Source organism: Vombatus ursinus, unplaced genomic scaffold (assembly GCF_900497805.2).
Source record: "Vombatus ursinus unplaced genomic scaffold, bare-nosed wombat genome assembly UNPS02009573.1, whole genome shotgun sequence".
NCBI classification, from domain to species: Eukaryota; Metazoa; Chordata; class Mammalia; order Diprotodontia; family Vombatidae; genus Vombatus; species Vombatus ursinus.
The window spans coordinates 19,748,821-19,774,837 of NW_020949351.1; the positions used below are offsets into that span (position 1 = coordinate 19,748,821).

At 37.4% G+C, this 26,017-nt stretch overlaps 1 protein-coding gene across 1 annotated transcript in view; it reads left to right on the forward strand.

Moving 5' to 3' along the window:
• ZNF407 (zinc finger protein 407) overlaps positions 1-25,747 on the forward strand; it is a 601,429-nt gene extending 575,682 nt beyond the window's left edge. Inside the window, exon 9 of the mRNA XM_027852399.1 lies at positions 23,142-25,747. Coding sequence (XP_027708200.1) covers positions 23,142-24,502 — 1,361 coding nt within the window. The 3' untranslated portion in view covers positions 24,503-25,747. The remainder of the gene's footprint in view (positions 1-23,141) is intronic.
• Positions 25,748-26,017: the final 270 nt, after the last annotated feature.

Here is a 26,017-nt window from a genome sequence, read left to right on the forward strand (position 1 = left end):
GTAAGTTTGTTGAAAGCAGAACAGGTATTTCTAGGTTGGAAAAGGGAAAATATTCCAGTTTTCAAAAAGGATTTAGCAGTAGTAGGTCTGTAAGCTTGATCTGATTCCTGCAACATTTTAGAATGTATTATTAAAGGGATGGTAAGTGAAGATCTAAAAAAAATTTTTTAATAAAAAAAATAAACTCAACAACAACAACAAAAACGAAGCAGTGATTAGATAATCCAGAATTCGTTAAGAAGAGACTGTCAGACTAATCTTATTTTTTTGTAAGATTTGCATTTTTAAAATTTTATTTTTTTTTACATCACCTTTATTTTCAAATGTGTCCTTTCTCCTTTCCCTGTCCAGCAATCCACCACTTGTAACAAGAAAAAAGAGAAAGAAGGTAGTTCAGCAAAATTAACCAATACTTTAATCAAGTCTAATTGTACATGAAGTGTTCCATACACATAGCCTCCCACTTTTGCAAAAAAGGGGAAAATGCACATTCTCATCTCTCTTTTTCAGAGCCAGGCTTGGTCATTATAATTACTTTGCTTTCAGTTTTAAGTTCTTTGCTCTTTTCATTTACATTGTTGTGGTCATTATGTCTGTTATTTTCCTAGTTCTGCTTAACTCAGCCTGTTCATATAAATCTTCCCACATTTGTCTGAATTCTTTATATTCATTATTTCTTGTGGAAAATATTCCATCACATTTATGTGTCATAATTTCTTTAGCCTTTCCTCAATCTATGGGCATCTACTTTGTTTCCAGTTCTTTGTTTTCACAAAAAAAATACTATTATTAATATTTTGGTGTACATGGGATCTTTCTCTCTGCCCTTGACCTCCTTAGGATATATGCCTAGCAGGGGGATCTTTTGGTTACTTCCTTAACAGAATTCCAGATTCCTTTCTAGAATGTTTGAACCCTAAATTCCTTTTGTGATAGGCTTATGACCAAATAATGGTCCAGAGGAAGCCATAAATACAGTTTATCTGGATTTAGCAAAACAATTGATAAGTTGTGGGTTTTTTTTTTTACTATTATAATGGAAAAAAATATGATAGATATGAGATATGATACTACTGTTAATCAGATAGAATATTCATTAATAGTTTGTTGTCAGCTTGGAAGGAGGCCACTAGTGAAGTGCCCCAGGGATCTGTGCGTGGCCCACTGTATTTGACATTTTTATCAATGACTTGGATAAAGGCAAAAGACAGCATGCATGTCTAATTGCAGTTGACACAAAGCTCAGAAGGACAGTTCACAAACTGAGTGATGGAGTCAGCATTCAAAAAGATCTTAACAGATTTAAACATTGTATTGAATCTAATAAGATGAAAATGTTAAAGGATAAGTGAAAAGTCTTATACTTGGGTTTCCAAATCAATTTCAAGAATACAAAATAGGTGACTCTTGGCTATTCAGAAGTTTATATGAAGAATATCAGAGGGGTTTGGTGGACTACGCAAGTGGACTACTCAATATATGTCAACAGTGGAATATGTCAACCAAGCTAATGCCACCTTAGGCTTCATTAAGCGAGGTATACTTTCTGGGAATAAGGAGGTGATAGTCCCACTGTATTCTACTCTGTTCAAGCCATATCTAGAGTATTGTGTATGGTCCTGAGTATCACCTTTTAGTATGGATGTCTACACAAAGGTAAAGAAGATGTTGAAGGACTTTGAGATCATGCTATATGAGAATGGGTTGAAGAAAATGAGAATGTGTAGCTGGAGAAGACAAGTTGTAAAGCAGTGGGGGTGGGGAGTTGGAGTAGGGAAACTGGAAACATGATAGGTATCTTCAAGTATGTGAAGAGTTGTCTTGTGGAAGAGCGATTAAACTTGTTCTGTTTGGCCCCAGAAGAGAGAACTAAGAACAATAAGGAGAAGTCACAAAGAGACAAATTTAGGCTGATTTAAGGGGAAAATTCCTAATAATACAGCTGTCTAAAGTAGAATGGGCCACCTCTGTAGATCACGGTTTCCTTTTCATCAAGGGTCTTCAAACAGAGGCTGTGTAGCCATTTGTCAAGTATATTACAGTGGAATTATTTTTCAAGTGTTCTGGCTTGAACTAGCTGGCTCCTGGGGTCTCTTCCAACTCGGAAATTCTGTGGTTTTGCATTAAGTATCTAATTTTCTAATTCTAAAATACTTAATAGGACCTTAAAAGGGGTGAAGGGAGGAAAAACCTCACTTACCCTTAATTAGTTCTTTTACAGCATTTCACATTTATCCAAACAGGAACTATGCTTTTTTAACTTATATTTGTGGAATGTGTGTGAGTGTCATGTACATTTTTTAAAAAAATGAAACCTTGTTTTCCCATAAGACCTCTCACAGCTGCCAACACCATGCTTTTCCTATGGCAGGGGTGCCTAATGAGATTCCCATAATTGTGCCAAACCTATGTTTGGCACACAAGTGTCAAAAGAATGAACAAAATCAAAAGTAAATTAATTAGCTGTGGCAAAGAGAGAAATTGGTTTCACCACCATAGGTTATAAGAATGAGAAATAGATTATGTGGTCTAGGATTCAGATCCTTCAACAGAGATATCTGTGGAGTTTCTTCTCTTTGTAAGGCTGAGGACATTGACTGTGTCCTGTACATCTATTCTATGCATACTAGACATGGAAAGGTGCTCAATAATGTCTGTCAATTGATTTTTGAGAACTGACTGTCTAGTGATTCAAGTGGTTGCATGGGATTGAGTACTGATTTGTCAAATCCCATGCACTTGAGCATTCTGACTTCGTTTTCTGGATTGAATACACTCATTTATAAGTATAACTATAATTATTAGTCTGTGTATGATGGACTCTGGACTTTACTAGCTTGCAGCGGAGACTTGTACCTCCTTAAGTCTTCTGCTCTTTTAAAACCTTAAGAGAAGACAAATGAATAAAAACACTGTAAAATCTGTAACAAAGACTATACCACCATCCAACCTTTAAAGAAGAGTTCTATTCTAACTGTTTGGCCACTAGCCTGGGTTCTTTGTCAGGTAAAGTAAAAGCAGTCAGCTGCTGGGCCCCTGGGTATGTCTCTCTTCAAAAGGGCACTAGTGGTACAAGTTAATTGCATGATTGCTAGAAAAGACTATCCCTTGTTTCATAGTGACAGTAGCATTAAAGTAGTGTACAGAAGTGGGAGTGAGGGCCACGGAGATTTCTGTTACAAATGTGAAGTTAATTCACCTCACTTGTGCATCTGAAATTTCTTATCATCCATCATATCTTTGAATCCTTTACCTAAATTTCAGTGAACTTGGACGTTGTGGTGATAGCAAATTATCATTTTTTTATTTTTATTTTTTAATTGTATCTGGAGACATCTTGGTGATGTTAGAAAGGGCACTGATCTTAAAGTCAGACCTGAGTTCAAATCTCAGCTCTGATCCTTACTAACTGAGTGACTCTGAGGAAGGACCACTTTAAGGATGACTTTTACCTCTTTAAGCCTAATTTTTTTCATAATTAAACCCTTGATGTTTAGATGTTTAGAAGATAGGTCAGGTCTCTTCTAGTTCTAACCATGTGTGATTCTATGAATCCCTGTCCTTTGACAATTTATACACTCCTCTACCTCAAATATTTAGATCATTAGTTTTTCAAGACCTAGTTTTTTTTTTCCTTTCCCATAATTATTCTTGTGGACACCATTAGTTATTCAAGCTAACTGATTCTTAGCCACTTCCAAATTGGCCTGACTCAGCTGAAATGCCTGAGTGAGATTAAATTAAATCTCTTTTTTTGGTACAGGTTTCACACTGGTGACACATGCAGACACTTTATAAATGCTCTGATGACGAAGATGATGGTAATGAAAAAACAGCTAAAAATTGAAAACTGATTAGAGGCAAACCATTGTTTAAACAGAAAATATGAAAAAATATGAGAAAAAATGTCAAATCCTATTCACTTGAACATTCTAATATTATTTTCTGAGGAAATATGAAAAAACTTGGAGCTTTTCCACGCAGAATCACAGAATCTTGAAGTAGAAAGAATCATCAAAAGTTACCTATCCCCGAATAAAAATTGTGAATCAAGTGGTGATTCAGCTTCTTAACTGCAAACATCCCATGATGGGGAATTCTCTACCTATCAAGCAAGTCCATTTAACTTTTAGACAGCTGCCATAGTTAAAAAATCTTTCTTTACAATGAATTGAAATATTTATCAAGCAGTTGATAAAAATAATTTTTTAAGCACTTGCTGTGTGCCAGGCACCATTGTAAGCATTGGGATGCAAAGACAAAGAGAAAACAGTTGCTGGGTCTGAGGAGCTTACCTTCTAATGGAAAGACAACGTGTACACAAAGAGCTCAAGTATGGCCTTTTTGACCGAATCCGAACTTCACAGAACAAATGTGAAATTTGGATTCAGTCAAAGGGCTGCACTTGAGGCCCTAGCACTTGTGGCCTCGAGGCTGCAGGTTCCCCAGCCCTGCAAGGCAATAGGGAGTTTAAGATGCCTACTAGTCAGAATGCCTAATAGGAGGTTAATGATGTGGAACTAAAGTACAAGAGAAAATAGGGCTTGATAAATAAATCTGAGAATCATATAAATAGAAATGAAAATTGTACCAATGGGAGAGGTTGAGATCACTAAATAAGAGGATGGAGAGAAGAAAGAAATAAAAGCACAGATCAAAGTCTTAGAGCATACTTAGAGTTAGTGGTTGTAACGTGATTGAGAATAAGGAATAGTAAGACAGATATGAGAAGAAATGAAAACCCAAAGAGGAAAGAGAATGCAGAATAATGTGGTCATCAGTGTCAGATACCGGAAAGGTCAAGAAAGATGAGGATTGTGAAAAGATCTTTGGATTTGGCAATTAAGAGATCATTGATAACTCCGGAGAAAGCATTTTGTTGAGTGATAAGACCTAAATCCAGGTTGCAGTGGATTTAGAAGAGAGAGGAGAGAAAGTGGAGACATGGAGTGGAGTTGGTTTATTTCAAGGAGTTTTGCACAGAATAAGAGGAAAAATACAGGATGATAGCTAGTGGAGATGGGAAGATACAGTGTATTTTTTTTTTAGAGGATAGGGGACACTTGTACATGTTTGTAGCCAGCAGAGAAGGACTCAGTAGATGGAGAGAGATCGAAGATTAGAGGGAGTGGAGGTGGTAGTAGGAACTGTCTTCTGGAAGAGATCAGAGTGGATGGGAACAAAGGTACACACAGTGCCAGATTCCTCTTAAGTGTGTGCCCACTCTTCCCCATTGCTGTTGGATGCATTAGTGGAGTAATGTGATTTTATTGTATATCGGGATGTTATATGTACCTTACGGTGTGGTTTTTATTTATGCATTGCCTTAATATGTTAGTATCTATAAGATTATTGTTTCTTTTGCACTATCATTAAGTAAGTGATTGCTTTTTTTTTTTAATGGGTACATGTAAAAGGATTGGATATAGCTGGAAGAAGAACTTCCTCTTCATTAGAGATAATAGGGATTGATGTCAGGCAGATGTGAGGCGAAAAGGCAGGTAGAGTGAACTTGGGGCAAATGATGTGAGGCAGGGTCCTTACCTGAGAGGATGAGATGTTTGAGGAGAAAAGAAGACAGTTGGAACAGCCACTGTTCTGAGTGGGATAGAAAATCAAATGGGGAATCTTAGAAGGATTTCCTCCTTTTGATTTCTACCCGTGGTTAGTAATTCTGCCTTTTGGGGCCAGCTGAACTAACCTAATCCTTCAAACATTTGACAACCATTCAGATACCCTAAAATGACCAAGCTAACCTTCCTAAGTCTTCTCTTCTAAATATCATCCTCACCATAAGCTAAATATCCCTAACTCCTTTGAAAGATTCTCACTTGGCTAGTCTCTGCCCTTTCATCATACTGGATGTCCTCTGGAATGCTCCAACTTGTCTTTCTTAAAATGTGCCACATAGAGTTTTAAAAAATAATTTAGGTGGGATCTGAACAGAGCAAAATATAGGACCATCATATCTTTCTTCCTGTGCACTTGTGACTTCATCCTTCAATTAAAGCTAAGATCCCCTTAGCTTTTTTGGCTACCATGTCAAGGGTGATTCATATTGAACTTTAAGTTTTCTGAAAGCCCCCTTTGCTCACAAACTGTTACCTAGCCATCAGGTGCTTGTAAAGTTGATTTTTTAAAAAATCAATGTAGAACATTTGTCCCTATTAAATTTCATTTTTATTTGGCCCATTGTTCTAACCTGTCAAGATCTTCTTGGATCCTGATTCTGATTTCCAGAGTATTAGTTATTTCTTCCAATTTTGTGTCATCTGCAAATGTCATAAACATGCCACTATGCCTTCATTCAGATCACTGATATAAATGTCAGACAAACCCAAGAACAGTTCACTGGGACACTCTAATAGAGACCTCTCTCCAAATTGACATTGATTAATTTGTCATGAATGTTTGGATCTAGTCATTCGGTCAGTTCCAAATCAACCTAAAAACCAATGTGGATTGGGAGGGGGTGTGCAGAGAATCATGCCAGACTAGTGTAGTAACCCTGTCAAAAAAGGAAATTGATTTTAACTAGCATGATAAACTTGTGTTGACTTTTTTTAATGATCACTTCTTCCCTTTTTAAATGCTAACAAACCATACTTTTTTAGTGTCGGGAACACAAGACAAGCTTACTAACCCTATACTTTGAAGAATCCACTTTATTTTATTTTTTTTAAATCAGAATGTATGATTATCTGTGGGCATATTGTACCCATAATTTTCTCAGTGATTTTTCAAAGATCACTGACAGCTGCTCAGTAACCACATTCACAAATTCTTTTAGTATCCTAGACTATAATTGGTTAATGACTGGCAACTTGAACTTGTTGGAAAAAGTTAGTGAATGAAGAGAGAAAAAGAAATTGTTAATATCTTGCTATGTGCCAGGCACTGTACTAAGTGCTGGTTTTACAAATACAAAAGAGATATATTCCTTCTAGGAAGGATAAGAGAAGACAAAACTTAGAGGAGTGGTGGCTAGGGAAGGATGTTTTTGATCTGAGAAGTCACAGGGATGGTCAAATGGATAGGGTAAATTATTGACATCACCTTTCCAGAGGTAATGGTAATATTGATTCAATTACTGTTCCCACAGCAAGAAGTGAGGGGCAGGGTGCAGGAGCAAAGAAAGGGGAGTACAAATCAGTTGACAAATTTTGATAAGTTCGTACTATGTGCCTGGGACTAAGCTAAGTGCAGGAATATAAAGAAAGCAAAAACACAGTTCCTGCCCTCAAGGACCTTGCTTTCTAATGATGGAGAACATGCAAATAATGTGAAATGGAATTAATCTGAGGTGAAGGCATTGAGTTTGGAGGAGGGCAAAGATATGTTAAAGCCTCCTGCAGAAAGTGCAATTTGAACTGAGTCTTGAAGGAAGTCAGAGAAATCTGGAGGCTGATATCAGGAACAACTGCATTCCAGTCATGGGGGCAGCCAGGCACAGAATATCTGTACAAGAAACAGTGAGGATGCCATTGTCATAATGTTTGTAGAGAAGAATAGAATAGAAAGAAGACTGGAAAGATAGGAAAGATCCAGGTTGTAAAGGTATTCAAATGCCAAACAAAGCATTTTATTTGATCCTTGAGGTAATAGGGAGTTTATCAAGCACTTTGACAACCGAGCAGAAAGTGTATTGGACTAAGGAGTGCCTTGAGGCACCAGGATCAACATAGCAGCAATATGGCTGGATTCATGAAGAATAGCTGGGAATCTGGCCCCAGCTAGATATATGAGGCTCTCAGGGATCAGGACAACACAACACTAGATTGGAAGTTCCAAAACTGAGTAGACCAAAACTCCTCCAGAGTATGATGCCTGGAGGTCTAGGTCAGAGGTGCCACATTAGCAAGACATCAAGGCAGGAAAAATGGCAGGAGTAAAGCACGATCAGTGGTTAAGGGCCCATTAGATATAGTAGTGTACAATCAAACCACCAAAGGAATACTTTAAAGAATTGATTTAAAAAGTCCTAAGTGTTCTCTTACAATAGCCTCCTTCAGCTTATGTTTTAATTCTGTTAACTTTTTGTTCTTTCATCACCTGTTCAAATTGTTATAGAAAACAGAAGCAGAGTAAGAGTTGAGTAAATCTGCATTCTCTCCATCGTCCTTTATCATTCTCATCCTTTTTAAAGGGTGTTTCTGTTTCTTCTTTGATCTTTCTCTAGTCCATAATATAGCTTTAACAGCCTCTTTTATTATCCTTAGAATTCCCCACTAGCCCTAGTTCCTTCTCAGCATTAGCATTCCTGACATTATTCTTATGGGACCATGATACTCCTCTGTATTCATCCTCAGTTGCCTTCCTTTTCTGCCACTTGTCTGCATATGTCTTTAAAATCTAAGTAAATAATTTATTTGTGCATCTATTTGAATTCTTACGATAGTTTCCTATTTACTTCCTCATCAGATTTTTTTTTTTGTATCATCAATATTTCATACTTGAAAATATCATATCCCTATTGGGGTAGTTTACCCAATAAAATATCTAAGCCACAGGATCCTACCTAACCTTAATTTGAATTATTTGAAATTTGTTCTCTCAGAATCAAGAGTTCATGTAAGCTTTATCCTCTTTATATTTTACAAACTCTAAGATGGAGTAGTGACTTCCTTAAATCCCTATCATTTGTATTTTGGTAACCAGCTCCTCCTTATTTATTGGTTTCATAATATCAGTTTTGCTCATTTAGAAGAAGGAAGAAGAAAGTCAAGAATTTATCCTCTGTTCCACTTTTAGTCAAGAGAGAACTCTACCAAGGTATTTAGATAGATGAAGTCTTCCATAACTATTATTTCATTCTCCTATGAGAAGCTTGTGGTCTGTTCCCTGAATTCCTTACATAGTTCTCCCTCCTGTCCCAGTGCTCCACTACATATACTCCCACTACAATAGTGTTTCTGTTTCTTCCTCCAGTGACCCTCATCCAAATGCCTCTACCATAGTTCCTGACTATAGTTCATGGATTTCCTTATATGAATATATCATCTTGATATACGGAATTACTTCATTACTCATCTAAAATATAATGTTTATTTTGATATTCTTCCCAGAGCAAGAAATAGAAGAGAAGGGGGTAAAGGGAACAGCATGAGGAGGGTGGTCCAGGAGATGGCCCCCTAAAAAAAATCCAAGTAGATCATATTAAAGGAGCATAAGATCATAGGCTTAGAGCTGGAAGGGATCTTAGAGGTCATTGAGTCCAGTCCCTTCATTTTACAGATGAGGAAACTGAGGCATTGAGACAGGTCTTCTTGACTTCAAGTTCAGGGTCCTGTTCACTACACCATATGAAGTGTGAGTTCTGGGTTGGCGTAATATAGCAAGCCATGGGGTTTTTGTGTGTTTTTTTGTTATTGTTTTTTTTTAATAGACCGACTTGCCACAACCACAGGATGGTGGATCTAAAGCTACATGGTTATAGTAAATAAATTGCCTCTTTTAAAACTTGGTCTAATTATTTCTGTAAGTTGGTTAAAGACTATCTCAAGAAGGCAATCATTGATATATGCTTACTAACCATCCTCTTTCAAACATAATTGTTTTTCTTAGAAGAGTTCATACTCTTTGTTTACCTGTGGCTGGAAAAATAATACTGCTATTAGTTGGCTGTGCTTTCTAATCAAGTGAGCATAGATCGCCAAAGCACAAAATGTATATGAAATCTGAGCCTAGTATTTTTGCTCCTAGATTTGGTATTCTTTACTTTACTTTGTTTCTGTTGCTTACCAACACTGCTTGAAAAATTGGTGCAAGGTACTGAACTCTCTCTTTCTTTCTTTATCTTTGCGTTGACACATAATTTTGAGATCAAGTCAGAGCAGTGTCCATCATACCTGTGCTGTATTTGATTTTACATTTTAATGAGCTCTGTCCTCCTCTTCGTGAGGGTAAGATCTAGCCCTCTCTTGTATATTTGCTTAAGAAAAAGTAAATTAGCACTTCCTGTTTGAGAAAGACTTTAAACTGTTTAGTGATTTTTTTTTAAATCACTGTAATTTTCTAATCTCAATTGGCAGTATAGAATTTTATGCAGTTGAACCATACCTAATAATGGCCCAAGTAGTATTACTCCATCTGACTTACTGCCCTGTTTTAAAATTCATGTATCAGAAGTCTGCTGCCTCTTTTGATACATGGAACACTTAGCAGCTATAGCATAATGGCCCAAAATGTTATCTCTAGACATAACAGGTGCATCTGAAAACTTGCCATTTCCACCTGCAAACAGGCATGTACAAACAGAATAATTGTCCCCACCACTCCTCCACTGCATGTGCAATTACAAATGTGTCCATAAATGGGCCAGGTGTAACAGGGTGTGCCTTGGGATGAAAGCTTGAAAAAAAATGTACTTTCCAAGGATTTCCCTCTTTTAAAAAAGCAGGGTACGAGGGGTTGGGAGGCCAGGAGAGGGAAGGCTGATTTTGGCAGGCATCTATGTAAAACATAGGATTAAAGTCAGGAAGTCAGTGAAGGACAAAAAAGTCAGTGTATTCATTGTTTCCATTATCACCTTCAAGATCCCCTGGGTATTCTTAATATCTATCCTTTCGGAGTGTTTACTTTTACATGTTTAGAAACTGAGGCTCCAGGTAACAGTATAAAATGTTTACCCCAGAATGTTTTTAAATTATTCCAGAAAACAATGAAATGTCCTAGCCTGAATTAGGGTGGTGAAATCTTGTGACCATTGCTATTCAATACTCTTTTTAAATAGACTTGAAACAGAAGATTTTGGTTAATTTGATGGCATTTTGAATTGCTTTCTATCTGCTTTGCTTGATGAGGTATGGAATTAGAATACCATCCAGCTCTTGGACCTCTGGCACTTTGAGATTCTGAGAAGTCCTGTCCTTGAAGCTGCTGTAGAGCTCAGTGATCAAAACTTAACTGCTGATGTTTTGTTCACATTTACTAGCTACATCTTGGCCCCTGGTGACCTCTGGTACTGTCTCTAAACATTTTCAATTTACAGACTCAAGTATGTTTGCTGTCTTTGGATCTCATCCTTTGAAGGGGTCAACCCTTTACAGTTTTTCCACCCATAAGCTCAGCATGCCCTTATAGACATTGCCAGCTTAATAGGAAAATAGCAGTGATGAACACAGAACATATGATTCATTTTAATATTTAGAGAAGAAATTCACATTGTTTTAAGGGTACACAAGCAGCTGCTGTCATTTGGCTATGAGCAGATGTTAGACCTCCAAAAGCTTTGCTGATAATTAAAATACTAACAGTTAGTGTTTTACCCCAGCTGCAGGTTCTGTTTACTGTAAATTTGATTTTAATGGTGCCTCTGTGCAGTTACTGAATAGCAGTTTGTTTTCTACCATACATACGAAAGTATCTACAATGAAGACAAATGGCTATTTCCTCTAATTTCTTCAAGAAAGATATGAAGATACTGTAACATAAATGAAAGGCAAACATGACTACAAAGGTGAAAAGTGATCATTTTTAATAGGGTTAACTAGAAAAACTGAGAGACACGTGTAATGTTTCTTGCTACCAGGGTATCTATAGATATATTTGAGAGAGACGAAGAGGAGCCATACCCTCTTAAGATGATCTATTTGCATATTTACATAATTTTCCATTTTTGAAAAAATTATTCTTCCACTATAATGTATTTGGCTGGACAGGTCTATAAGATTGCTTTAAACTTAGATTTAGAAGAAGCTTTATGAATAGATAGAATAGGCAGCCTTCCACTGTTGTAAATATCAGTCTGGATCTCCTTTCCCCTTCTCCCCCTCAAAAAAAAAACAAAAACAAAAACAAAAACAAAAACCCTAACCTAGTAAACTTAATTAAATATATGTATTTTTCGTTGAGAGTTTCCTCCTCACTGTTAAACTTCTATAAAGAATAATCTAAACTTCTGCTTACACTTCTTCACTTCCCATACGTTTCTCAACCTCTTGGCTTCATTCTCCACCAGGCCACTAAAACTGTACTCTCAGATTCTCCAGTGACCTCTTATTGCCAAATTCCACCCTCATCCTTACTGGATTCTCTCCTTCTGGCACTGTTGACCATTCTGTCCTTTTTTACACTTTCTTCTCCTTTCCTTGATTCCATTACACTGCTCTCTATTAGTTCTCTTCCTATGTTTGTGACAGCTTTCCTGGCTTCTTAACTTTCTTCATCTTCCCCCTCCTCCTCCTACCATCTTAAATGAGTGTTCCCTAAGGTTCTGCCCTGAACATTTTGCTCTTCTTTTGACACATTAGATTCTTTGTTGGCATGCTCATCCACCTCCAATGCTTCAATTATTATCTTTACTTAAGATATGCCTGGCATGTAGTAGCCAATTAATATATACTTGTTGATTGGTTAGTAACTCCTAAATCCTAATGCTAAGCTTTTATTTCTGCTGTACGTAGAGAATCTACCCCAAAAGCTTACATGGACTATTTGTGCCTGAACTGTGGTAGAACATTCTGAGCTCATATTGGTCTGATCAGCCACAGTTGGACACACTGAAACTTGACTCTAGTAAAGCTACGTCATTTTGGTCCTCTTTGAGAATGAAGGACAACCAGTAACAAATGTAGCTCCAAATCCCAATCTTTTATTTCTGGTGTACGTAGCTCCATCTGAAATTTTGACATTAATCTCTGCATGTCAAAATCAGAACTCATTTTATTTTCCCTAAAAATCTCCACCTTACCACTTCCCTGCTTCTATTTATAGCATCATCCCAATCACCCAAGATCTTAGCCTGAGAATCATCTTTGTTTTTCCTCTCCCACATTTTCTGTATCTAACAAATTGTAAAGTGTCATCTATTCTGTCATCACATCTCTCACATTTGTTTTGTCTCGATTCCCATTGCCACCATTGTTTGGAATATCCCTCTTACCTACAGGATTGCAGTAACCCTCTTAACTGATCCTCTTACCTCAATTAGCTCCCCTCCAGTCAGTTCTTCACATGGCTGCCTGAAGAATCTTCCAGTGCATAGATCTGAACATGTCACTCTGTCCTCAAAAGCCTTCAGTGGCTGCCTATTACTTACAGAATAAATTCATTATGTTGGCGTTTAAGGCCCTCCACAATCTGATTCCAATTTCCTTTTATTTTCAGCCTTATTTCATAATCCCCCCTTTCATGAACTCTACTTTTGAGCCAGCACAACATGCCACCTCCTCGCTGTGTACATTCTTACAAGTTATTCTTTGTAAATGGAATGTATACCCTCTACATCCCTGCCTTTTGTAATTCTTTTCCTTCTAGGCCCAGTGTCACATTCTCCATGAAATCTTCTTGGATCTATATTCCCTACCACCAACACAGGGTGAAATTTTTTTTTCCAGTACTTTGTCTAAATCTTTCCTTTGCCCTTGTCACGTTCTACCTTGTATTATATTTATTTTTGTACTTTCTGTATGGGCACCTAGCTAGGTGATTCAGTGGATAGAGTACCAGGCCTGGCATCAGAAAGACTCCTCTTTCTGAATTCCAGTCTGGCCTCAGACACTTACACTGGGAGATCCTGGGCATGTCATTGAACCCTGTTTGCTTCAGTTTCCTCATCTGTAAAATGAGCTGGAGAAGGAAATGGCAAAGCACTCCAGTTTTTTGGTCCATCAAACCCCAAATGGTGTCAAGAAGGATTGGACACAACTGAATAACAACAGCAAAAATCATCCCTATCTCTATCAGAGATGGGTCTGGGAAGTCAGAAAAGAAGGGAATAAGCATTTATTAAGCACCTACTATATGCCAAGCACTATGCTGAGTGCCTTTTTTTTTTTTAAACATATATCTCATTTGATCCTCACAATAATCCTGAGGTAGGTGCTATTGTTATCTCTATTATACAGTTGAGGAAATCAAGGCAGACAGTGACTTGCCTAAGTTTTAAGTGACAGCCTAGTAAATCTCTGACAATAGATTTCAACTCAAGTATTCCCAGCTCAGGGCCTAGTATTCTGTCCCCTGAGAGGTACTATATGTTTTGTTTTGTTTTGTTTTTTTAAATCTTTGTCTGGCCAACACCTAGCCCAGGGTTTAAAATGTTTTAATTGTTTTGTTTTGTTTTGGATTCTCTTGAAGACTTTTTAATTTTCTTTGTTCAATATTTAACAAAGCTTCCTCTAATTAAAAGCCCACCTCTCCTACTTGGTAGAGAAACATCTTAGGATTTAATACTATTTTGAGTGATCCAAGCCCTAGGATGTTAGACCTATGGAGACATGTGGATACAAATGATATGGAGACAAAAAAGGGAAGGTGGCAGTACCTTTTTTGTGAAATAAACCCTGAAGTTCACTTCTTCTTCCTTTTGTTGCTGTTGTTGTTGTTGTAGTATTAATGCAGGCTAGGTCTTATATGGCATATCAAAACTACAGGAGTTGTTATAATTCTCTAATAGTTCTCTGTTAGCAGATAAACTAGGTGTTCCTTAAAAAAATAAATTGTGATACATCGATAGGAGCTCTTTATACCAGGGATCTTTCATGCCAGGATTTCAAAGCACAGTTTATAATCTAACTTTATGATGCCATTCTTATCACCATCTGTTAAGTAGACTAGTAGAATTTGTTATAAGTATTCAGTTGGAAAGTGCTGGCTACTGCTAAAAATGGGCTAAAGTTGCCTACAGGCCTCCAAAGCAGCAGTGAGATGGCAAAGGGGTACAGAGGGAACCCAACCAAATCAAGATAACCTTAAAAGGTATATTCTTATCTTGCTGAATGAGGATCTGTGAGCATAGCTTCTATTATGGTTAGATCTTCATGCATGAAAATGAAAATATATACCTAGGGGTCTGATTTAATACAAAATTTCTTAGGGTTTGTGACTTTAAAGGTAAAATATTGTCCTTATCTCTTTGTCATTCCCTTCAGTAACCATTGAAATATATAGGCCCATGGATACTGAGTCAGGATAAAATGAAAATCATGGAAGAGAGTTTTGAATTGCTATCTAGAGTCTGAACTTAGTTCGATTTACTATTCAGTGAGACATCTTTTTATTATTAATTATCATTGCTAATTATCATAATGTGATGTGATGTAATAATGTTGACAATGAAGGGAAAAGAAAATAGCATGTTCCTTAGATTGATGTACTATTTTGAGCCGATCATGCATTGATACATTGTTACACATGTGCAGATGAACTTCAGTGAAAAGAGCTGTATGATTTAGGATGAATATGTTTTCATGAAAAAAAATATTTTTCCTATTCTCGGAATGTTTAATCATGTTCATAAATTTGGAAGAAGGTGCTCAAATAGTTTTTATATATAATTCCTCTCTGCAGATATGTGTCATGGAGCAAATATTAGAAATTATTTTAAAATTACTGAATAATAACAAATACAGCACAGTAGCCTGTGTCCATTTATATAACACGATCTTGATTGTTTGAATGGGCTCAAATTTAGTCAATATTCCGAAATAAAGTTATGTAGCCTAATTTGTTATGTAATTATATTTAACATTTAGGGCAAACGACTGAAAACAATGCATCTTTGTTTTCTATCAAGTGATGACTAAAAATTGTGGGTTTATGCTAACACTCACATGTAACCTGGATAAAATACAGCTTATAGTCCTTGAAAGTGATGAAGAGAAAGGAAGCATTGATTGACCTTTGTTCTTCTGAAAATGAGAGTGAAAAGCATCATTTACTTGTCTGAATATAGAGATGGGAACCATGATGGTTATATCAGCCTGATACACATTCTATGATCTCAGAAAAGTTGCTCATGTAACCACTGGGCTTTAGTCTTTCTCTCTGGAAACTAAGGGTCATTGTGAGAGTTGTCTGTTGCATTCTTTGAATCAGAAGAGCATTTCCAATATGCAGATGTTACAGTTGAGTACATTAAACTATTTAAGTCTATGTTTAACTATGAGCTTATGTGATATGGAATACTTAACAATACCAAGTAATTATTATTGTCCAAGAAATGAACAGGTTACCAGGGCAGTTATTGATATCGATTTGACTGGCTAAACTATTGGTAGCTGCTGTTATAAAGTTAATTTATTCCCCGTCTTTGAAATTTCTAGAAGGTTATATTTCATTGAATTTCATTTTGTCATTTTCCTACTTTCACGTGAGAAACTTATAAGATTTGTGACATTAAAATATGGCTCTAATTTATTAGCATAATCTACTAATATTGTTTCATTTTAATAGACATTAAGTATGATTTCTTTAGTTCATTGTTAAAAATTATACCTCGAAATTGAAATTGAGAGAAATTATATGTGACTAAGAATCACAATGTCATGAGTGCCTGCAGAAATTTTATGGAGAAAGAGCCATATTTTTCAAAAAATATACAATATGTAAAGCACTTTGATGATAACACTAAACCATCCCAGATTCTTAGGCTATACGTCATACTAAATGACTTTAGAAAACAAAATACAAATGATACCTGAGGCTTAATCTAGTTATCTATAAACACTTAATATAACTTCAGAAAAAGCTCAGAAAGCTAAAATATAGGACTGTTAGTAGAAACAAAATCGTTTACATATACTATTAGCACAGGTTTTCCTAACACATTATGGATTTCATTCTAGGACAAGTCTCTTTAATGCCATCTTTATCTGCTACACGATGCATGAAATCTACTTTCTGTTTTAGAACTGCTAATGACCTTTGACCCCTTTAGTGGAGACACAATGTGACCTTTCTATTGTCATCAGCTTTCATTCTCTTGAAAATTCTATGAATTTTTATTACAAGTTTTTTTTAAACCAAGCTAAGGCTTCAACAAATTACTTGACACAGATGAGATGAAGTTGTTGAAGTAGTGTTAGATAAGTTTTACAGCCAGCATGTGTGCTGCTGAAGAGTACAAAGCCAGTGTCCTACAATGTCATACACCAGTAACTGCTGAGCCTACTATTGGATAAATACATCATTTTATGGAACATTGATTGTTCTATAAACCCAATGGAGTATTATGCTCTATGATCAAACCATTTAGATTGTGTGTAGAGCACAGAAAATGCCATATTCAGGATGGTACTAAAAGTGCCATTTGTGTATTTTATGGATGTCATTACAGGGGAAACTTCTCTCTGTAGGCCCTGTTTACTGCAAAATTTTTTAGTCTGTAATGACATTTTTCATTCACAACGTATGCCTTCAAGAGAGGGGGCCTTTGTTTTATTTGTTTCATTCGAGTTTACTGCACAAATTCTGTACATTTTAATTAAATGTAAGCTTAACAAAAGCATAAGGTATTTATTCTGTTGGAAAAAAATGATGACAGTAACGAAAGAATAATACACACGCACACACGCACACAAAAGAAGTAGTCAGGTACTAACCCCTATCTGTGGTTTCCCAAAAGCATAACAGACAACTAAAGAGGACCATTAACAGGTTCTTTTTTTGGCGGGGGGCGGTTTAGTAATTTAACCCTTCCATCCCCTGCAGTTATGGATTTGCTGTGTCTAAGTTGCAGAGAATTTCACTTTGGGGAAAAACTAGAATGCAAGGAGCCGATAAAGAAGACTTTCATTTTATAATGCTTTTCTGGCAAAGAGCCTTTTAACAATCCATTTCCCTAAAAAAAAATACAGCCCCCACCCAAATAATCCATGATATAACTTCTTGATCTCAACACAGTATAAACTATCACCCACTTTCCAACAGAAGTTAATAATCTATTTTTGAAAGTCTTGATACTCTCTGCAAGCTATAGGTTGAGGATTCATGGACTGACAGTAGATTGCATTCTAACCCCACTTGAGAATCTTTCACACAAAGCTTCATTGTGCTTCGTTGTGTTTGAAGTAAAGTGGGGGGGGGGGAAGAAGCAACAATGAATTTAAATATGGAATCTGATTAGCTACTATGTGCTGTGTAAAAATCAGACTTTGTCTTTAAATGATATGGAGAGTAATGTAAATATGTTGAACAAGAGTCGTCCATTAAAGAACTGTCCAACGACAGGATTTAGGTACAGTTTGAGTTTCTCATTCTCCAAATATATGCTGTTTGGGTTATTTGGACTCAAAAAAAGAAGAAGAAGAAGAAGAAGAAGAAGAAGAAACTTGTGTCATCAGCAGTTCGTATTTACTAAGAAGATCTCTGAAATCAAAGTTGATGTTCCCAGTAAATTCCTGGTCCAGTTAAAATTTAAAAATTTAAAGTTACAGTAGAGATTCACATTAGTTTAAATGACACTTGAACTTCTACATAGCTCAACATTAATTCATTATAGTTGAAATGGAAGAATCTTCTGTGGGTGAATCTTTTACAATCTGATTGAGGCTGTTACATTTTATAGGAGCCATTTTTCAAAGCAGTACTGACAGCACTCGAAGTTATTAAATTGCTGAATCAAAAGATGGACCTGCAATCGCATTTATGAACTGTGATGGAATAGCTGGGCTTGCACCGAGCTGAGGTTAAGATGTTGGTGTAGTTAAGCTTCATCACACCCCTTAGTGACAGCAGTATTTACCCATGTAGTTTACTTTAATGGTCAGGAAGTGGCTTAACTCACCTCTGGATTCAAATAGATTAAGTAAGCTGCTCAGAATAGCATAATTATCAGTGCTGCGAGGGATTCACTGGATAACTCTGCACCCAAGAGACTTTCTTTCAATTGCAGAGTAAAGGCTGGAGTTGCATAGCCCTAGAAGTGTACCATTTATTTCAGGGACTATCCAAGAATAGGATGCCTAGCTTTTTCTTCCCTATCCCAAGCTTCTTCCATCTCTGAAAATAAGGAGAGTGTGGCACCATATGATTTGAAGGCTACTTTTGTTTGTTCCCATTACCTTTATTTCCTTTTTCATCAAAGCTGAATCAGACTCTAAAATGACCTAGAAAATAAGAAAGGGACAGGAACAAACTGGAATAAATTCAGTAAGGATGAGTAAAATATAACATAACTAGCAAAGGAGGGGAAACTACAGAGTGGTGTAGTTACTGAAAGTGAGGGGAATTTTTTCTTTGGAGTCAAAAGACCAGGGTTTGTATCCCAGTTTTGATACTATGTCATCCTAGACTACTTGTTTAACCTTGCTAAGCCTGTTCCTTTATCTCTAAAATGAGAGTAACACTATTTGTCCTGCCTGCCCCCACAAGGTTATTTTGAGGAAAGCACTTTGTAAACCTTAAAGATATCAATTTGAGCTATTTGCACATTACTAAAGGCAAAAACAAAACAAAACAAAACAAAAAACCTTGAAAGTGTAGTAGGGAAAATGAACCGGGAGTTCCTAATAGATGGCAAACTGAACATCAACTAGTTAATGTTCACTTTAAAATTTTTATTTCAATTAACAAGCATTTATCTTTTCTCCTTTCCACCTCCCTTTATAACAACCTCTTCGACAAATATGCATAGTCAAGCAAAAGAAATCCTTCCATTGGCCATATCAAAAGAGTATTTCTCATTCTGTACCTCGAGTCTCTCACCCTAGACAAGGTAATAGACAGAGCATGCTTAGACATTATGTAATAAACTTCATCATTAGTCCTCTGCAAATCATGGTTGTTGATTGCATTGATCCCCTGAAAGTGTTGCAGGTAGCCACAGGGGGTCCCTGCACTACACTTTGAGAACTCCTGTATAACATTTAGCACAGCACTGGGAACATTGGAAGCACTCAGTAAACACTTGTTAATTGATAATAGCTAACATTTATATAGCATTCACTATGTGTTAAGTGCTCTACAATTCTTATCTCATTTGATCTTCACAACAACCCTGGGAGGTAGGTGCTGTTATTATCCCCATTTTACAGATGTGGAAATTGAGGTAAACAAAGGTTAAGTGATTTGTCTAGGGTCACATAACTAGTTAAGCATCTGAGGCTGGATTTGAACTCGGGTCTTCTCTTCCTGACTCCAGCCCTGGCCATGGCGCTACTATATATGACCATGGGTCTTCATCAATGCTGATAATAAAATAAAAAGAAACAGGATATTAGGGGAAAAAAACAGATTTAGGTTAGATGAAAAGACAATTAGAGTGGTTATACACTAGAAGGGTACTTGTAGCATCCATCTCCTCTCAGTGCTTAGCTCAGCACATGACAAACAGTAAGCACTTAATAAATGTTTGCTAACATCAAATAAATAAATGGTCGATTGATCCTCTGGAGCAGTCCTCAAAAATAGGAAATTTGCATTGGTCTTAAGTAACTGACAATAATAAATTCATACAGCAGTTTTATTTATATAACACTTTAAATTTGTAAAGTGCTTTTCATACATTATATGGCAAATTCCACCTAAAATGGGAGACGAGAGAGAGAGACCCTTCTAGTCCTGGGAAAGACTACAGATTACTTGGTTCTAGCTCATGTTAATATAGGAGTCATTTTTATATTTTTCTTCCACACTTGGTGTCACTGCCTACAGAGAAGCAAAGATCAGGGTGTAAGAGTGTGTTTCAACAGTGTATCTCTTTGCCCTCCCCCACCCTTCAATTCAGAATCCACAATATGGAAGTGACCTTTCATTTGGAAAAAAACATCTTCAGTTTCAACTCTTCATTTCCCTTCCCAACTACAGGGTTTTCCTAATCCCTTTGCAAGTTGAGATAGAAAAAATTGGTGCCCCTAAAGTTTCAACTGTTGAACAAGCAAAACTAGAATATGTTAAGGTTCCCATTTTGACAAGAAAAAAGCCTCTCCAGTTTTGGCCTTCTCCAGGTTATGAGCAGGCATGTAGAAGGGTTTTCTTCCTGTATTTAAAAATCAGTATGTTTCTGTGATATTTTTCCGACTCTGAGACATCACAAGCAACTGGAGGGCATTCCATGTCTAAACTGAGAGTCAATCAAAGGAACTAGTGGGGTTCTTTTTAATGGGATAAGTTGGCATTGAACATTTGTACTTACAATAAGGACAAAGACATTAAAAAAAACTTTTGTGCTAAAAAAGGTAAGTGCTATTGAGATATCTGTATTCTATGTAGAAATAGAAATTTTCAGTGTGGATATCTTCTAAACTGGCAGTCATAAGAGATAGTGAAGACAAAACTGATAGAAAAGAACTTAAATCAGATTTACAATGAAAATGTAGGCATTGTTTCTACTTAAACAATTGAATGCTTTCACATGACTGCAAAGATTATAGTTTAAGGTTACATTTCATTCCACTAAGTTACAAGGAAATCATTGATCTATATCATCTGTTATTTGGGAAGATTAGTGATCTGCACGGATGTGTGCCTGCATATGTATGGTAGAGATTTTGTACATCTACAGATATATCTGTATAAGCATCTATAGATATTCTGGCAGCTTGATGTTGTGAAAAGAATACTAGATTTGGACTTGGAAGACCTGTGTTCAGATTCCTACTCTGGTAACTGTGTGACCTTGGGCACATCACTTTACTTCTCTGGGCTTCAGTTCCCTTATCTGTAAGATAATTGGGTGTACTAGATCACTTCTAAAATCCCTTCTACTTCTAAATCCCATCATTGTACGTTCTGAATTTTCTTGTATTAGGAGATACTGTTGCTCAGTACTTCCTGGGCTAGAACTTCTACAAGTAGCAATGTCTGTTGAAAACAGCAATAACTAGTCTCAAACCATTCATCCTCCATGAAGATTTGAAAAGAAAAATGGCAGGTCAGGGTTAGTGAATAGGCTTCTTTGGGTAAAATAGCGAGGAGGTTCATGACTTCGGTGTTATCCTTAGCTCCTTTCCTCTCTTTCATGCCTTCTATCTGGGCAGTTACTAACCACTTTGTTGTTGGTTCTTCCTCTACAACATCACTTACGTTCGTTCTTTTTTCTCCATTTCCATTTGCAAAGCTACTCCATCATCCCTCACCTGGACTACCATACCATAGCCTCCTTATTGGTTTTCCTGCTTCCAGTCTGCTTCCCTCTCCAATGCATCCTCTGATCATCTGCTAAAAAATTTTTCCTAAATCAAGGTTTTGACCATGTCACTTTCCTATTCAAAAGTCTTCAAGGGCTAAAATAGAAACTCCTTACTTTGGCACTTAGAGTCTCCAACCATCTGACTCCCTCCTACCTTTCTAGTCCTATTTCATACTATTCTTTATAATCTCCATATCCCAACTAAACTCACCTCCTCGTTGTTCCCCAGACTTGATACCCCAACCTCCATGAATTCACAAAGACCATTCCTCATTCCTAGAATGTTCTGTCTACTCACTCCTGCCTCCAGAATCTTTGTCTCCCTTTAAGGCTCAAATCAGATCCTATCTCCTCTGTGAAACGTTCCCCAATTCCCCCTAGCCATCATCCTTGTGCTGTGCTTATTTACGAGAGGCAGCCTGGCATAGTGGATAGGGCACTGAGCAGTCCCACCTCCCATCTAGTTATGTGAACTCAACTGAGTCATCATTGATGAGTTGTGATAACAGCTACCCTGTAGAAGGTAGGGCCTACCCTGCAAATTCCCTCAACTGACAAGAAACTGACAAGATTGCAGATTCTTCACATATTTCAAAGAACATAGTATTTCTGCCCACACTGTAGCCCCCAGTAGAATATAGGCTCCTTAAAGGCAAGAACTGTTTCCTCATTGTCCTTATATCCCCATTACTTAGCATAATGCCTGGCACGTAGCAGGCACATAATAAAGGTACATGGAATGGAAATAAATTTATAAAAATACATTTGAATGTCACAATTTTGATGATATAAACAAATCGTGTGTTATATTTCTGTACTGCACCTTCAAAAGTGATATTAATCTAAATGAACAATGTTCTACAAAACCCTTAACTTTATAACAATAATAATAGTTCACATTGACATGGTGCTTCAGTGTCTACAAAGCACTTTACATATCTTAGCTTATTTGATCCTCATGATTATCACAAGAAGTATTTTTTTTACAGGTGAAGAAACAGGCTTATAGAAGGTGAGGAATTTGCCCTAGGTTACATAGCTAGGAAGCAGAGATTATACTTGGGATCTCCAAGCTTTCTACTGTGTTATTTTTTTTAACCACACTTATGATTTCATTCACATCAGGAAAAAAACCCGTCTACCAATGCAGCTCGGCATATCTAATAAGAGATTATTCACAATTACATCGTGAATATACACTGATGCTATTTCTAAGTCTATAGATTCTTGTTTGACTTGCCAAAACCTTTTCTAAGACCGTATGGTAACTGAGCATTTTCTTTCCTAGGAATTGTCTCCAAGTCCTATGAATGCCGCCTGAAGGGACAGGGAGCGACCTTTGTGGAAACAGACAGTCCTTTTACTGCAGCTGCCCTGGCAGAAGGCTCTCCAGTCAAAGAAAAGTCCCTTAGAAGCAGCAAGAGGCAAACACAGTCAGCTGAACAAGTGCAGCAAGTCATCATCATTCAAGGCTACAATGGTGACTTTGCAATTGATGCCTCCATGGAGGAAACTGCAGCTGCCACCCTCCAGACTTTGGCAATGGCTGGCCAAGTGGCAAGGGTGGTCCATATTACGGAAGATGGGCAGGTCATTGCCACCAGTCAAAATGGGTCCCATGTGGGCGGCATGGTACCAGGACAGATTCTCACTGAGCAGTTAGCAGAGGGGGCCACGCAAGTAGTGGTTGTGGAAGGCTCGGTGGGAGGCACCAAAGTGGGAGAGTCTGCTGACTCTGATGGTACTGTGATGCAACAGGTGATGAAACAGGAAATCTTAGATGTGGCCGAGGCTGCGGCACCTCCTTCTGACTCATCTTCTGCGCTTGACGCTTTGCTCTGTGCTGTTACTGAACTAGGAGAAGCGGAAAATAGGACTGGACACCAGGAGAGAACTAGGTCTGGTCATAAAGATATCTTGATACAGATGCCCAGTCAAGAGGCATCCAGTGTTCCTGCTGAGCCCGAAACGCAAGAAATGCAGATGTTCCACGAGATTCAGGAAAGCCCCTCAGACGTAGAGCCGATGGAAGTAGTGACCCAGGTCATGCGCCCATCGACCATCATTGCATCTCAGGAGCGAGCACAGGTTGCCTTTAAGAAGATGGTTCAGGGAGTACTCCAGTTTGCTGTCTGTGACACAGCGGCCGCAGACCAGCTGATGAAAGAGGGGGTCACTCAGGTCATTGTCAATCAGGAAGGAACCGTTCATATGGTGGCCAGGGAAGGGTCCCAGATCATCATGCAGGAAGCGGGGAGTCACGCCCTGAGCATGCAAGGAGAACACGTGGATCTGGTTGAATCTGATGGGGAGATCTCACAAATCATCGTGACTGAAGAGTTAGCCCAAGCCATGGTCCAGGACTCCAGTGGCAACTTCCCAGAAGGCACAACGCATTACATCGTCACTGAATTGCCCCAGGAGGTGCAGGATGAGCCCGGTGTGTACTCCCACACTGTGATTGAGGCCGCTGACTCTCAGGAGCTTTTGCAGGCTGACGCTGCTCTAAATACTGATGCTGTGGCCCCTGACGGTGCAGGGGAACAGTTAACAAGCATGGTCATTTACACACAAGGCGGCTCCCCAACCGCAGCAGTAATTCAGAGCCAAAGAGAAAGTAGTGAACTTCAAGAGCTGCAGGAAGTATGAGACCCTGCGTTTTGTGAGCTTGAACCGGGGCAGATGTAGAGAAGTCACAGATGTGGGTAGGCACTATGTTCCCTGAACTTCATTTGTAAAACCTTCCAAATAATGATGGCATTGCTCCATCCGGGTACCAAATAATGCACTTCCCGTGAGGTTAACGTCAGCTCCTGGGACAGGTCGCACCTTCCATTTCACAAGCTGAAGAATTCTACCCACAGTGCAGGGTGGGATTCAGAAAATTGAACAGGCAGACTAGGTTGTAAAATGGAAAAAAAAATTGCCAAAAAGAAATCTGATGGGTTTTTTGTTTTTTGTTTGGGTTGTACTCTTGTGTTGCAATATGGCTCCCTGGTTTGATTCCCCCATTTCTTGTCCACTTGGTGTTTCTAAGAAGATACTCACTTGTTTTTGACTTTTAAAAAAAAAGTTTTGTTTTGTTTTCCCATTCCACTTTTTAAAATATTTTCCCTTGAGAAGGAAAACCAGGAAAACTATGCCTTTTGACTTAAGACATTTCTGTTCTTATAGTCTGGCATGCTTACTATTTTAACAACATTTTATACAATTGGTTAAAATAAGCAGCTACATTTATTATACTTTATAAACAGTAAAACTTTCATTCAGTTTCCTGAAAGTTTAGGATCACAGTGTCCCCAAATAAAACAGGGAAGTATAAGTTGGTTCGCATTTTACATATAAAGCCTCTCTTAAACATGCTTACTTAATTCATTGTTCTTCATTGCACTCTACATAAAGATTTCCTTTTAAGCACGTATGGGTAAGAAAGCCTTGAACTATGTATTCAGTAAAACTGTACCTTGGTTTAGAAAGACCTGATGCCTGTAATTTTGACATCATTTCATACATAAATAGTCTATATATGAAATGTGCATTCTGGGAAATACTGTTCATATCGATATTTTGCCCTTTTTAAAAAAAATGGTTCTTTGTATAAATATCATTTTCAGGGTTTTTTGTGAGTGACTTTGAAATGTTGGGTTTTTATGAAAATTCTGACATTGACACAGCAAGTAGAAAAAGATGACCTTGTAATCTATTGTTTTGAACCAGAATGCCAATTATTTGTGTTTAGATGTGGACTTAACAGCAACTGTTCAATGCAAGTTCATGTTCACATAATTTGTTCCTGATTTAACTGCTTTTATTTCTTTTTTTAAAAAACTGTAAAATAGCTCCTCCTCCCAATCCTAAGATTGTTTTATTTTGTTTGTTTTGGTTTTGGTTTGTTTGGGTTTTCTTTAAAATAAAATGATAGCATTAAAAGAGAAACAATATGATGTTTCATTTTTAAGAAGTCAATAGAATGGGCATTCAGTTGGAAAAACCCAGAAACCTGTTTCTTATGTCTGAATACCACTGCTTGCTTTTCTCTCCTTGTGCTTTCTTAAGGAGATGATGACAAAGCATGCTAATTTCTAAAATGCATATCTCTCAGGCTTGACATAGTTTTTTTCAGTATTTGGGTTGTGATCCGTGATACATCACATCTTGTCATGG